Source organism: Bos mutus, chromosome 8, assembly GCF_027580195.1.
Source record: "Bos mutus isolate GX-2022 chromosome 8, NWIPB_WYAK_1.1, whole genome shotgun sequence".
Lineage (NCBI taxonomy): Eukaryota > Metazoa > Chordata > Mammalia > Artiodactyla > Bovidae > Bos > Bos mutus.
Window position 1 is genome coordinate 34,722,180 of NC_091624.1, and position 14,744 is coordinate 34,736,923.

At 41.8% G+C, this 14,744-nt stretch overlaps 1 protein-coding gene across 7 annotated transcripts in view; it reads right to left on the minus strand.

Moving 5' to 3' along the window:
• The window catches only part of NTRK2 (neurotrophic receptor tyrosine kinase 2), a 408,028-nt gene that overhangs the window by 320,329 nt on the left and 72,955 nt on the right, over positions 1 to 14,744 (minus strand). For all 7 annotated transcript variants that reach the window (XM_070375397.1, XM_070375394.1, XM_070375396.1 and 4 more), the window contains exon 11: positions 1,999 to 2,034. In XM_070375397.1, coding sequence (XP_070231498.1) covers positions 1,999 to 2,034 — 36 coding nt within the window. The remainder of the gene's footprint in view (positions 1 to 1,998; positions 2,035 to 14,744) is intronic.

Sequence of the window (14,744 nt, forward strand, 5' to 3'; positions counted from 1 at the left end):
CAAGCTCATTAAGCCAGCCCCAGCTAGTCTTCCCTTGGTAGAAATATCATGCTGGCCTCAAGGCAACCAGTTTAAATTATATTCTTATTAGCAGAGTGTTCCTTTGAATGTGAATGAAAATTAACAGAAACAGAATTTATTTTCGATCTGTGGCTGTTTCATTCTTAACTGCAAAACTATATTCTTACCATTTTCATTTTGAAAATATTAGAACTTATTAATATTTCAAACACTAGGAGATATCATTTATTTGCTTATTTTCCCTCTTCATATTATATCCAGCTACTCACGCAAAATTAAATCATTAAAGTATCTACAGTTTAATATAACAACATTTTAGGCCAAATATTCAAAGTGTGATCTGCATCCAGTGGAAAGATGACATTTTTAGAGACTTAAAATTATTGGAAAGGAGTTCAAAACATAATTTTAAAATGGAAAAATCACAATATAATTTCTCTGTGATACAATTTGACGTACTCTTTCTTTAAAACATATCAGAACAAATAAATATAAAAATACACAAATTACATCCACAAAATCACCCAAACCACAACAGCCTGGAGGAAATATGGCTTAACATGCATAAAGCAAGAAAACACAATTTAATTCCCTAGACAAAATTAGCTCAAGTTAAATATACACACATAAACACAGAAAGGATCATTTTATATTTAAAATGCAAATTATTTTTACATTAAAAATATAAATATACACATTTGTCAAGCTGTGCATCAGAATTAAAGAATAGACTATTTTATAGAATAAATATGTAAATGCAACATTTTGATAAATGTAACTTTTTATCAATTTTAAATTTCAAACCAAGTCTTGAAATTGAGCCTGCCATTTTCCCAAAAGAAGCCTCCTGGTCATGAAGGTGGTTTCAAAACTATTAACAATGGATTCTCATATGTAGTAAAATGACCCTGGAATTCAATTAAAACAGCAAAGGAAAGATGAGCTATTTGGTAAGCTAATACAGTGGACAGTTTGATTCTCTTCTTCCACATTCTAAAAGTCAAAGTGTTAGTTCCTCAGTTGTGTCTGACTCTTTACAACCCCATGAACTGAAGCCCTCCAGGCTCCCTGTCCATGGAATTCTCCAGGCAAGAATACTGGCGTGGGTATCCATTCCCTTCTCCAGGAGATCCTCTCAACCCAGGGATTGAACCCAGGTCTCCTGCCTTGCAGGTAGATTCTTTACCATTTAAGAGAGATCCATTTTATTCAAGGGAATTTATTCCTCTAGGAAAGTTGATCTAAACTCCAGGGGTGGATCTATTTAACCAAGGGTTAAATAGATTTTTGCCACCAAGGCAAAAATGAACCATGACCCAACTGAGTCCTGAGTCAGAAACAGGGAGGGTTTGATGGAGGTCTCTGGGAAAGTTCTTCTTCTGGAACAATTTCATAAGTTCCTCCCTTTCTCCCATCAATGTGAATGACTCATTTTAAGACCATAAAAGAAACCAGCCTTCAGTGAAGCCAGCACAATGGGCAGAAGGGTGCAGAGATGGGGAAAAAAAAAACACTGGATCCCTGATGATATGGTTGAGTTGCTGGTTTCACCAACCTTAAAACATGCCTCGCCTTTGAGGTTCCTGTCTCTGAGCCAGGCTTTTTCATTATATAAGAAACATAATTTTGAATTGGGTTTACCGTCATAGCCAGAAACTGATACACCTCCCTTTTCTTGGTAGTCAAGGCTTTTAAACAGGTAATTAGTTCCCAATTATGGAAACAAAATGTCTGTTACAGCGGAATGGATTTACTACTTCCAAGAACAAGCATGAGAGAGAAAACACTATTTACAGGCATTGTAAATATCAAGGGAAAACAGCCATCAATACCGAATGATTTTTGAAGTATTATTTTGGCCTAAGTCATGCTTGAAGTGTATATTTAATTGAGCTTAAAGTTCTTCTTTCAGTTGATTTATTACATTGTAGACAAATATTTTGAAAAGATACAAAATACAGACCACATGATAGCTACCTTCATAAATTACATCAGGATAATTTGGATTTGCACCTAAAAAGCAAAACAAAACAAAGATATCTTATTAAGTATGCATTCAAAGTTAAAAAATTACTAACTAAGCCCACTAAAATTGGCTAAATACATATTGAAGGTTTTAAATTGAATAGATTGTTTTATAGGTAAATAAAATCTGAAATTCTAGGTTTGCTTCTTGTTAACCTTGTTGCTCTTCCCAAGCCCACAATCCCTGTCTCTATTCCAGAAAGGCAAAGAAAAGGGCAAACAAAAATTAAATATCACTTTAATGAGAAAAAATTCAACCATCAATGAACTATGATCACATTTTTTGCTGTTTCTATTAAACACTTGATCAATTTAATTGTAATTTTGGTATTTTCATTCCAGAAAAAGATCACTTCGGATCCACTTTGATTATTCTCTGATGACTCAGGGTTTGCTTTCAAACTTTGTTTTGGCAGGTCCATTTGTATTCACAAACACATTATTAACCAGCCTGGATGATAATACCTAAAGTACAATTTTTCTCTGCACTTTGTCTTGAGGGACATTTCCAAGACAGAATAACCCTTTTATTACCCTAATATAACACAGAAAAATAAATGTACTTTCTCTACTGAGGTTACAAAAAATGTCATGTCAAGAAAGAAATTCAAGAGTATACCATTGTTTTTGGATATGTCTTTAGTCACCAAAATGGTCAGAATATTCTGTTTTAAAATATTTCTAAGAAAATTTGCAAAAAAATTTTTTTATCTTTTAAAAATCACTGTTAACAAGAACAGGTGACAAAAAAAAATTTGCTACTTATTTTTCAGTCAAAACTATTGAAACTATAGTATCTGTATGAAGGCCTGCTTGGAATTAAAATCAAAATTTGATGTAACATTTAAGTGATTACAAAATGAATTTCCACAGTCACTTTCTATGCTTTTAGTCTTTCCTCACTGTGTGAAATATAAAATGTGTAAACTATAAACTTTACTTGATTCTCATTTCATTTCTGAACTCTTAGCAGAAAAATACTTAAAGTCAGTGAAACTTGAGCCTATTTTCTGTTTTTGTAGCTCTTAGTAAATAATCAAGATTAATCTAAATGAAGAACCAAATAAAAGTGGTCCTAATATTCAAGCCAGAATTTCAATACGGTTCACCTAGAAGATACCTATTTTAGCAGGGGAAAAAATAGGGATATTACATACTGCTGTGCAGTCTGTGCTTTGTACAACTCTAGGGGGCGCCCTTAAGACTGTCATCAATGTTAATGGAATCACCTGAAATTGTGCAGTGCACAACCTGTACAGCCACTTCTGATGACCCTATGTCAATTCATGCAGAGTCATCATTCCAGTCATTTTCAATTATATTTTGAGTTTTATAATCCCAAACATCATTTCAAAATAGCTTTGAGTTACAAAATATCAATAGACATTGTCAGAATTATTTGTAGCTGATACAACATTCCTGAGAAGGCTCTTGAAAGTGACCCGGCAGGTTGAAGGGGAATTCAGTGAATAAAGCAAGGGAATATCTCAATGGAAGCTCTGGGAATGTCATTAACAGGGCACCTGCCCATCCTCTGAAGTCCTTTCTCTTTGCAACATCCTTGGACCTACCTAATGACGTCCCCCCAAAGTTAGGATTTTCTACCACTGCTGAAAAGGTTCTATAATCCCAAGAAAGAAAATCATTTTTTGCACTGCCCGGTAATCTGTTACTTTTTTTCTTTTGTTTTTAATTTATTTTAATTGGAGGCTAATTACTTTACAATATTGTAGTGGTTTTTGCCATACATTGACATGAGTCAGCCATGGGTGTACATGTGTTCCCCATCCTGAACCCCTCTCCCACCTCTGTCCCCATCCCATCCCTCAGAAGATCCCATTCTGATCTTGTCCCACTGGTCTCTCAAAATACAATCTGAATCTGCAAGGCATCTGCCCACTAGAGTCTGCTCCTCACTTCTGGACCTCACTCTAGGTCTCCAAAGCCCAGAATTTTCTCACCATGGCCCTGCACAAACTTCCTAGGACTGGTAAGCCCCTCCCCTACAACTGTCACCTCCAGGGGGCCATGCCACCAGTGTGAGCACCCTCTGACACAAGACCCAAGGAGGGGTGAGGAGTGAGTGTGAGCCAGGACAGGTGGGCTGAGGTGTCCACATGCACACCCATCCCCTTCATATAGCTCTCACCATATCACCAGAAGCCCAGAGCAGGGGCCATGACCAGGGACCAGCTCTACTGAAACCACTCTGCTCCTGCTTGGAACTCCAAGAGTCTGAGAATTCGACCTGCAAACCCAGGCTTCCAGGTCATTGTAAATATATATTTGCCAAGGTAACAGAATGTACTAAGTCACTTCAGTCATGTTCGACTCTGCGACCCCATGGACTGTAGCCCTCCAGGTTCCTCTGTCCATGGGATTCTCTAGGCAAGAATACTGGAGTGGGTTGCCATGTCCTCTCCAGGGGTATTCCCTACCCAGGGATCGAACCCACATCTAGTATGTTGCAGGAGGATTCTTTACTACTAGTGCCACCTGGGAAGCCCAAGGTAGGAGAATAGAACTTATTTTTTTTAATTTAACAAGTCATTAACTTGATTATATTTCTTAAGTATTTGGATTGAAGTATGTGGACCCTCACTTGTACTAGATTAAACAACCATCTAAGATGGCCTGAGGTCAAGGATTTTAAGTTTTAAAACTGGGACAGTTCTGAGCAAATCTGTGCAGTTTGTCCAGGATGGGGGCCTTCCCTGGACATAGGAAGTGCTAAAACTGGGACGAGTCAGTCACTCTGATTTCTTCTCATACCCTCAACAACCCCACATGCAGTCACCACCTGATTCCATCAGAAAGTAAAGAGGCTCTATGGATTCAGAGCCAGATTTATCTAAACTACACATGAATGAACTTCATCATATATGACTGATATACAGGTGTATTCAGGCTCATCACAGAAAGGGAATACCCAAACTCATTACTCACACAAAGCCCTGCTGCTGCTGCTGCTGCTAAGTCACTTCAGTCATGTCTGACTCTATGCAACCCCATAGACGGCAGCCCACCAGGCTCCCCTGTCCCTGGGATTCTCCAGGCAAGAACACTGGAGTGGGTTGCCATTTCCTTCTCCAATGCATGAAAGTGAAGAGTGAAAGTGAAGTCACTCAGTCGTGTCCGACTCTTAGCGACCCCATGGACTGCAGCCTTCCAGGCTCCTCCGTCCATGGGATTTTCCAGGCAAGAGTACTGGAGTGGGTTGCCATTGCCTTCTCCACACAAAGCCCTAGGAAGATTCAAAATGTTGAATCAATTCAATATAGCAAATGGGTACAGAAAAATGGGATTTGGGATGGGATCAAAAGGAAATAGGTTAGCTCAGAACCTGGAAAACAGGTCCTTTTCCAGACTTTTGATTCATATCAGTGCATGGCATTTCTACCAAGTTCACCAGCAAAACCATGACGTCAGGTCTACACATTCTGAAAAGCACTATATTTTCCTTGTTTCATTGTCCCAGATGCATGAGAAGTATTGTCACTTTACTTTCATTGTCAGAAATAGCCAAATTTAGCACAAGATTATGAAACTCACAGAAAGACAACATAGGAGGAACAATTTTTTTTTTCCTCCCTACCATACTGTACTATGTCAGATGAGGATTTGCTCATCAAAAGAAAGAAATGTCTCTTCCTGTACAAAGGTTTAGAAGACCTGCTACACAGATGGATGCACAGACCCAGACTTTACAAAATGCTAGGGTCACATTACTCCAGCTGATCCCAGCTTAACAAGCATATTATTTTGCTTCTGGCAACTTCTGAGTCAAGCTAAGCTTCAATGATGTTTACATGCAAATAGCACAGTAGCTATTAAAGTTGAAAGTCACACAGTCGTGTCCGACTCTTTGCAATCCCATGGACTGTAGCCCAGCAGGCTCCTCTGTCCATAGAATTCTCCAGGCAAGAGTACTGGAGTGGGTTGCCATTTCCTTCTTCAGGGGATCTTCCTGATCCAGGGATCAAATCGGGTCTCCTGCATTGCAGGCGGATTCTTTACCATCTGAGCTACTAGGGAAGCCCCTAGTAGCTATTAACATCATATTAAATGCAGAAACAGGAAAAAAAATCACCATTTCCTTTTCAGACTTTTGGCAATGGAAAAATTTGAAGATATCTGCCATTTTAAAGCCTAATTTCTCACTGGTTCCTTTTATTTAGTTTAAATTTATTCACTATGTATCATTATAAGGGTGGGAACCACTGTTGGAGATAATCAGTATTAAAAAGTGAACGAGAAAAGATAAACACAGGATAGGAGGGGAACAAGTCAATGAAATGCACTTGAGTAATGCACTTGTCGTGGAGATTTGCGAAGGGTTATGGTTCCTTGAACCAGGGTCTCCTGCATTGCAAGAAGATTCTTTACCATCTGACCAATGGGAAAGTCCCCGAGAGAGAGAGAGAGAGTCGTGGTTTCTTGAGGGCTTCCCCAGTGGCTCAGTGGTAAAGAACCTGCCTGCCAAAGCAGGAGACGCAAGAGATGTGGGTTTGACGCCTGGGTCAGGAAGATCGAGGAAATGGCATCCCACTCCAGTATTCTGCAGGGGAAATCCCATGGACAGGGGAGCCTGGAGGGTTATAGTCCATGGGGTTGCAAAGAGTTGGACATGACTGAAGCCACTGAGAACAACATGGCATGGTTTCTTGAAGACTATCCTAGTAGCTCTCATCAACTAAGAAATCTCAGACAGAAGCAACAGAGGTGGGCTCAAGCTCTAAAGCTTCATGTTGGGAATCTCCAGAATAAAATATGGACTTCCTGGGACTCCCTTAACCCACTGGCATTCCAAACAAGCAGCAGACCATTCTCTACCTCCGCGGTTCACTCCAGTGTAGAAGCCACAACTCTTTCCCAACCAAAACAAGATAAGTGCCCATGTCTGTTTGTCTGATGTTCAAGTACTATCTTCTGAAGCGTTTGTTGAGTACCTCCAGGCAATACACTCACTAGTACCTTGTTGCTGACCTAAGGCCTGCCTGTTGTCAGAAATTATGGGAAGAGAGTTAACAGGTCCAGAGTGCAGCCTGAAAAACCCCAAGTGAAAAAGAACCATGAAGATTGTATTACAACCACACATACACTCCTGACAAAGCTCTGTGTTCAACGTGCCATGTCTGCACCTCCAAAACATGGACCCTGAGGACATTTAAGCTTCTAAACATGGATAACAGAATCACTTCCTCCCGCAACAGTATCGAACCAATGTCGTCCACCATTCTATTAAGTCCACGCTGAATAGCTTAATGTGAGGGCCTATTTATTTCTATCTTCTAATCTCATTTATAGCTCATGAGTAAATCTTACGACTTTGTATAAACCTTCATGAGTAAATCTTTATGATTTTTTAACTGCAAAACCTACTGTAAAAAGAAAAACACATTTGCAGGATTAAAAAACTTGGGGGAAGATAGGTAGCCTGACCAGAGGGTTCACTTTCCATTCTGCTCTAGAGATAAAAATAATAGCAGAGATCAGAAGACACATCTGTTTCTTTCCTTTAGGCTTCTTGTCTCTAACGCTTAAAAAAAATTTTTTTAAGACGTTCAATTCTTTTTGCAGACTCTCTTTAGTGTGATTTTTAAAAATATTTCAAAGGATTCCATATGATAAAGGAATAACAAAAGATTTGTTCTTTTCAAACAAACTTTCCTTTGCTTTGTCAACAGTGTTTTCTAACTCAGGGCAGACCAGCTTTTGAATTCCAGAGCCTTCTCTCATCCCTCTAAGAATGGCAGGCGGAACTCAGGGACCAAAAACATCAGTGGTTCAGACATCTGGGTCCTTTTCTGGCTGAATCTCTACTGTGCCTGCAGCACTGAGAGCCTCTTTCCTTTTTCTACAACAAAGGAGCCTTCCATCTGACAGAAGAGGATAATAGCATTGGCTTGGCAACTCCTCAGGAGCTTCAGGAGGCGTAATTAATTAACACTAGTCCTCTTGAGACAAAAAGAGCTATTTAAGTATAAATCTTAATTATCATGATTATTATGAGTCTATAGCAGAACCATACCCTTCTCTGTTTTTAAGGCAGAAAAGCAGGCAAAACTTCTCTGCCTTTCACTCCCAGGACAAGACATGGGTCCTGACAAATAGCCTTAAGAATAAGTAGTAGGGGTGGGGGGCTTTATATTTTCTGAATGTATAACATTTGGAGAAATTTCCTCACCCTACATTCTTTGGCCTAAGGACACCAAATCTAAATCTGCCAGTTCGAGGGCAATTCTAAGTGCTGTAGGGAGAGCTAGTTCATCCAGACGTCATGAATCTTTGGATAAAATGGCACAAATGAAAAGCTGTGGGGAAAGCTCTTCCAATATTTATAGTTTGCTTCTGACGCACATTTTGCATAGGAGACAACTGCTCCCGAATGAGGCAGCATAAGTCACTAACTCCCACTGCTTGTGTGAATGAGCATTCTTGAGCTGTGACATTCTTCCTGAATGAGTGGGCCATAGAGACACTCTTTATGTACCGCCTAAAGAATGGAAAGCTTTAAAATCTGTGTATTTTATCATCTAGCACTCTGGCTAGGTTTGTTCCAAGTCTAAAGCATTCATCATTTGGGTCATGATTTCAATAAGAGAATCTACTCTTAAACAATCAATGTGTTCATGTTTACAATAATACCTGACCTTGAATATTCTTGGAACTTGTGCTTTCTAATCAGAAGATGCTAGCAAAAGCTCCAGGTTTCTTCCACATGGCCCTCACAAGCAATCTCTCTGCCGTGAATTTCTACTTAGAATTCTGCTTAAAAGGGCACCCTCTCCACTTCTAATCTCCACTCAGTCTCCACACACATTCATGTTCATGAAGCAACTTTTCTATATGTGGGACTGAATTCCAGTGACAGCCACATAATAGATCAATTTCATCTTAGACAAGTCTTATTTTTGACACATAAGCTAAATAGGATACAGAAGACTCTTTGGAGAATCTGCAGATAGCCCCTTGCTTTCTATGCGTGTGCCTGCACCACCATCTCTACTTATTCACTCTCCTAAGCCTCCTTAAGTCATCATGTTATTGTTGTTGCTTAGTCGCTAAGTTATGTCCGACTTTTTTGACCTCATGGACTATAGTCCACCAGGCTCCTCTGACCAGGGAATTCCCCAAGCAAAAATACTGGAGTGGGTTGCCATTTCCTACTCCAGGGAATCTTTGACCCAGTTATCAGACCCGAGCCTCTTGCATCTGCTGCATAGGCAGGCAGTTTCTTTACCACTCAGCCATCCCAGAAGCCCTGAGCCATCCTGCTTTTGGGTAAACCCAATCAGAGTGCTTCTCTGTGCAACAACTACTCCATGTTTTTATTATTCCTAGTTAATACCCTTGGACAGTCAGTGAGGTAAGCTCAATGAATGCCTGAATAGTCCTTCCAGTGTTCACACTGCCCCTCCCCAACCCTTGCCAGAGTTTGTAAGGAAGAAGTAAATGAACTGCCTTCACTACTCAAGTGTGGTCCATGGATTTGCAGCACCATCTGGGAGCTCATTAGAAATGCAGATTGTCAGGCCCTTCTCCAGATCATGGAATCAGAATCCGCATTTAACAGGATCCCCGGGAGATCTCATCTCTCATTAAAGGCTGAGAAATCCTGATTTATAATTCCTTGGCAAGTGTGACCAAAGTCAAAAGACCCCAGTGTTCATAGAGGATAGTACTTTTTCAGTGAAACATAGAGTAAACCTGAAAATAGCATATCTAAATATTGAGGGGGCTGAATAACAACTGCAAAAATGTTAGGGGTAAGGGCAAGAGATGTGTTTGTCTCTAGAGGCATATCTCTGGGTCCCACTGCAAATGGGAAGGTGAGGGGAGAGAGCTTAGACACCTGAGGCAGCTTATATTATATTATACACCCACCCTCTCTAGGAACCTAACACTGACTCAGTTTTCTCCTAAAAAGGCCAAGTCTAAAAAGCTCCTGTAGTCAAGTGACAGAGTCCGGGGGTCCTCTTCTCTGGGCAAGCCCAAGCCCCCAGATAAGTGAGGACAAAGCCAAAGCTGGGATGAAGCAGTTCTGGGCAGCAAGTTTCTTCCTAAGGCTGGAGAGCATAGCACTAGAGAGGTGAGGATGGGCACACTAGGAAGGTGAGGATGGGCACACTAGGGAGGTGAGGATGGGCGCACTAGGGAGGTGAGTGTGGGCACACTAGGGAGGTGAGGATGGGCGCACTAGGGAGGTGAGGATGGGCACACTAAGGAGGTGAGGGTGGGCGCACTAGGGTGGTGAGGATGGGCACACTAGGGAGGTGAGAATGGGCACACTAGGGAGATGAGGATGGGCACACTAGGGAGATGAGGATGGGCGCACTAGGGAGGTGAGGATGGGCACACTAGGGAGGTGAGGATGGGCACAATAGGGAGATGAGGATGGGCGCACTAGGAAGGTGAGGATGGGCGCACTAGGGAGGTGAGGATGGGCACACTAGGCAAGTGAGGATGGGCACACTAGGCAAGTGAGGATGGGCACACCAGGGAGATGAGGATGGGCACACTGTCATCATGTTCTTGCCCCTCCCCCGGGAGGGGACAGCACTGAGCTCCTCCCTGTGTGAGGTGAGGGGCCCTGAGGCCACGCCCAGACATATTCCTCTTCACAATCACCTTTATGTAAGTATTAGAACCTGACATTTTACAGAGAAGGAAAGCTAGATTCAGAGGTGGTAAGAAAATTGCTCAAAGCCACAGAGGTTACGAAAGACACAACTCTTAGGCGAATCAGAGCCTAGTCGCAAACCCTTCCCACCGTGGCAAAGTTTCCCTTTGAATAACAGGGAGAGTGGGATAACCATGATTAAAATTCCAAGCTCAAACACCAGATCTGAGTGAGTCATGTGGATTAACACAAGAGACAGGAGTTTATTTCACTGAAAGTAAAAAGGAAAATGTTTGAGGTTCTATCTACTCCGCTTAGTTTTTCTGTTCAAGGCTTCTACAAAAAAGAGAACATTCAAAGGAGCGCTTACTTCTTTACTGCCTGCAACTTCCGCATATCTTCAGCTGAATAGGGTTCCTTCCTTTCATGAGTAGGTCCTGCCTAATAGCGGGATAGGGACATCCCTGGGAATTAGAAGCCAAGAGAGACAACCACAAAGAGAAGCAGGAGACAGTAATGAAAGCCCAAGTGTTTCTCCGTCTTTTATCATCTTATGGGTAGTTGAAGTGTTTTCTATTATTGGGAAAAAGGGCTGTGTTTCATCACCATCCAGTAGGTAGCCCAGCATTTTCTGTTTCTCAAACCTCCAGAGAGACCTGACAAATTGTTCAAAATCCTAGAATTCCAGTACAACAGGATGTTAAGCAAGACTCTTCCTGCCTTAGTAACCGACACCAAAGTGAGCACCAAAGGTGGAATTCACAAAAGCAAGGACTGAATCCTCGTCCTTTGAAATATCTGATTCATGAAGAGATTTTAAAAGGTCCCAGAGAGGAGAGAAAAAGGAAGGACTTATAAAGAAGTTTCTTTGGGGACCAGTGTCACCATCACCACCACCCCACCATGGGGCTTCCACAGCTGCACTTGAGAACATGACCTGTATTCTCTGGAGGTGAAAGGTGCAAGGACCAGTGGCTGACTCTGCCAGGGATGGCTCAGGCCAAGTGTGGTGGTGGGATGCAGCTGACATCTGGGTTCCACCTGTGCACCCAGAATTGTCAGGACAAGGGATCATGAGGGTTCCCCTGGACCAGATGGAAGCAGCACAGAAGGAAGTCTGTGAGGGAGTCTAGAGGGCCAGAGGGAGCCCCCAAAGTACAAAGCTGCATTCCTGGGTATGAAGGAGGAGCTACTTTCAGCAGCCAGAACACGGATGCATTTATGTCATGGGAGCTTCAGGAGAGCGGGCTGCAGAGAGAGGAATCCCAAAGTTCTCCAGGAAAGATGAGCTGTGAATCGACACTGAACACACCCAGGTCCCAAGAGCACAGAGCCACTGGCCAGTACACTTCCCTGCCCTTCATCCCCATGCCCATCCCCTCCACCCAGGCAGCACAAAAGCTTAAATCTCATTAGCTAGCTCTAGCCCCCACCCCCATGCTGCCAGCCTGCGAAGAGAGGGGAGAGGAGACTGACCCTTAAATCAAGTCCAGAGTTGATTTCTAACTCAGAAGCGACATCCTGTTTCGCAGTTGAGATTCCATCTGTAACCTCAAGTGACCCAAGGATTGTCTGTTACTCAACAATGAGCAGAAAAATCTTGCTTGGGTCAGAATTCCATCCCAGACAAGTGACTCTCACCCTTGGCTGCACACTGGGATCACTGGGGAATCTCAAAAACGAAAAATGCCAAAGCCCAAGCCTCACCTTGGAACCACAGAATCAGAATTGCTAGAGATGAGCCCCAGAAATGTGTCTTAAAAAATAAAATAAGATTAAAAAACAATTAAAACTCAACCATTAATGTGTAACAAAGAGCAGGATGCTACTGTTCTAGTAGACCAAGAAGTGACTAAATAGTAAAGGGACAATGGAAAACCAAGAGGAAAGGAAATAAATTTGACTGTCACCAGCTGTGCTCTTCCATGTGCTAGAAAGATAAAAATCACTGTTCTTCAGATGCATTTTGAAGCAGAAAGTTCCTTGTTGTACTTTAAATATAATTCAAAACTGACCAGCTGCTGCTGCTGCTGCTAAGTCGCTTCAGTCGTGTCCGACTCTGTGCGATCCCATAGATGGCAGCCCACCAGGCTTCCCCGTCCCTGGGATTCTCCAGGCAAGAACACTGGAGTGGGTTGCCATTTCCTTCTCCAAACTGACCAGAGCTGAGTTCAATTCCAAGCATGGGATTAGAAATAATCAATGTAGTGTTTAGAAAGTCTTGACTCCCTTTCTTAGTTGCAAGTCAAGTTGCCAGTGATGATCTGGACTGGTACCTGGGCCCTGCTGACATCTAAAGACCTGATAACACCTGTCCCTCCTTACAACACCCTGGCTGGGGCTAGTGTCTGGTGTCAGACTCTGCAAGGTTCCAGCACTCTGGAGAAACACATGGGGATCTTTACTGCCAGTCTCACATCCTCACACCTGTAGATGGCACCCTCTTGGCCTGGCTGATGCTGGCTTGGGGTCTCTCTGCTCCAAGTGGAGCATCTGCCACAACATCCCATGTTTCCACTCCATGCGGTGTGAAAGGCAATTGGGACTGTCACTAAGTTCAGTCATCCTCTTCCATGCTCACCCATTTTTATATTATTAGGTGCTTTTTATTTATCTGTTTTTATTCCTGTTTTAATTTCTGTCAACATGCTTCCTTCTCTATCTCCAAATAGAGAGTGAATTCTTAAACAAGGCGACCATTTCATGGAAATCAGAGTTCTGAGCTGAATGAGGAACACGTGCGACCAAAGATGGAAGCGCTGCTGTTTTGGTTTTTTGTTGTTGTTTGTTTGTTTTGTTTTTTGTTTTACTTTATTTTATTTTTAAACTTTACATAATTGTATTAGTTTTGCCAAATATCAAAATGAATCCTCCACAGGTATACATGTGTTCCCCATCCTGAACCCTCCTCCCTCCCCAAGAGCTGCTGTTTTAATTCTTCTGGATTCATACAGTGATGCAACTGACTTCACAGAAATCCCAGACTGCCTGGTTCCTGGTAAGTCCAGAAACTCGCAGTGTGAAAAAAAGGATCTCATCAAAACAACCAGGGGGAAAAGTAGCTATAACTTTGTATCATGGAGATTTGGGAGAGCTGAACTTCTTGATCAACTACTGTATGATGACAACAGAAATACTGAAGGACCATAAACTCAAACATGACCTTAAGGTAGAATGTATATTTAGACCTGCTGCCGCTCCTGCTGCGTCGCTTTAGTCGTGTCCGACTCTGTGCGACCCCATAGACGGCAGCCCACCAGGCTTCCCGTCCCTGGGATTCTCCAGGCAAGAACACTGGAGTGGGTTGCCATTTCCTTCTCCAATGCATGAAAGTGAAAAGTAAAAGTGAAGTCGCTCAGTCGTGCCCGACTCTAGCGACCCCATGGACTGCAGCCTACCAGGTTCCTCCGTCCATGGGATTTTCTAGGCAAAAGTACTGGAGTGGGGTGCCATCGCCTTCTCCAACATTTAGACCAGCAAGGTCTAAATATATATAGTATTATATATACATATATATAATATTTCCCTTTGTAAATTTTTCTTTAATTTTCAGGGAAGTTAAGAGGGAAAGAAAGCATTTCTAAGAAAAGCCATTATCTGTAGGCTAGGGCTACAAATTGCATAAATATCCACAAAGATTCTACCATACAAGCCAAGTGAGGTCAGTCTCTTAACTGGTCTCACTGGTTTATGGCCCATACGGGCCATTTATATCCACTATCACCCTAGGCCAAGTCTCTTTCATTTCCACTTTCATTTATTACTCCCTGATAGTGGGTCCTTGAGTAAATAATTAGAGTGAAATAAAAATCAGTCTTTTCTAAAGCCATATTTATTTTAAAGATCTGATAAAAATAATAAATGAAAAGAAAGGGAAAGAACATCTTTAAAAAAATATGGCTTAATTTTTGTTGTAGATAAATAAATGATTATTTCCTTTTAAGGGAATACTTGAGAAACTTCAAGCTATACTTAGACCAGAGAACCACTCTTTCCAATCACTAGCTAAATTAAAACTAACAAAAGCCATCGATAAAAATGAGGCCACATGGATAAGATGAGTTAAACTGTACCA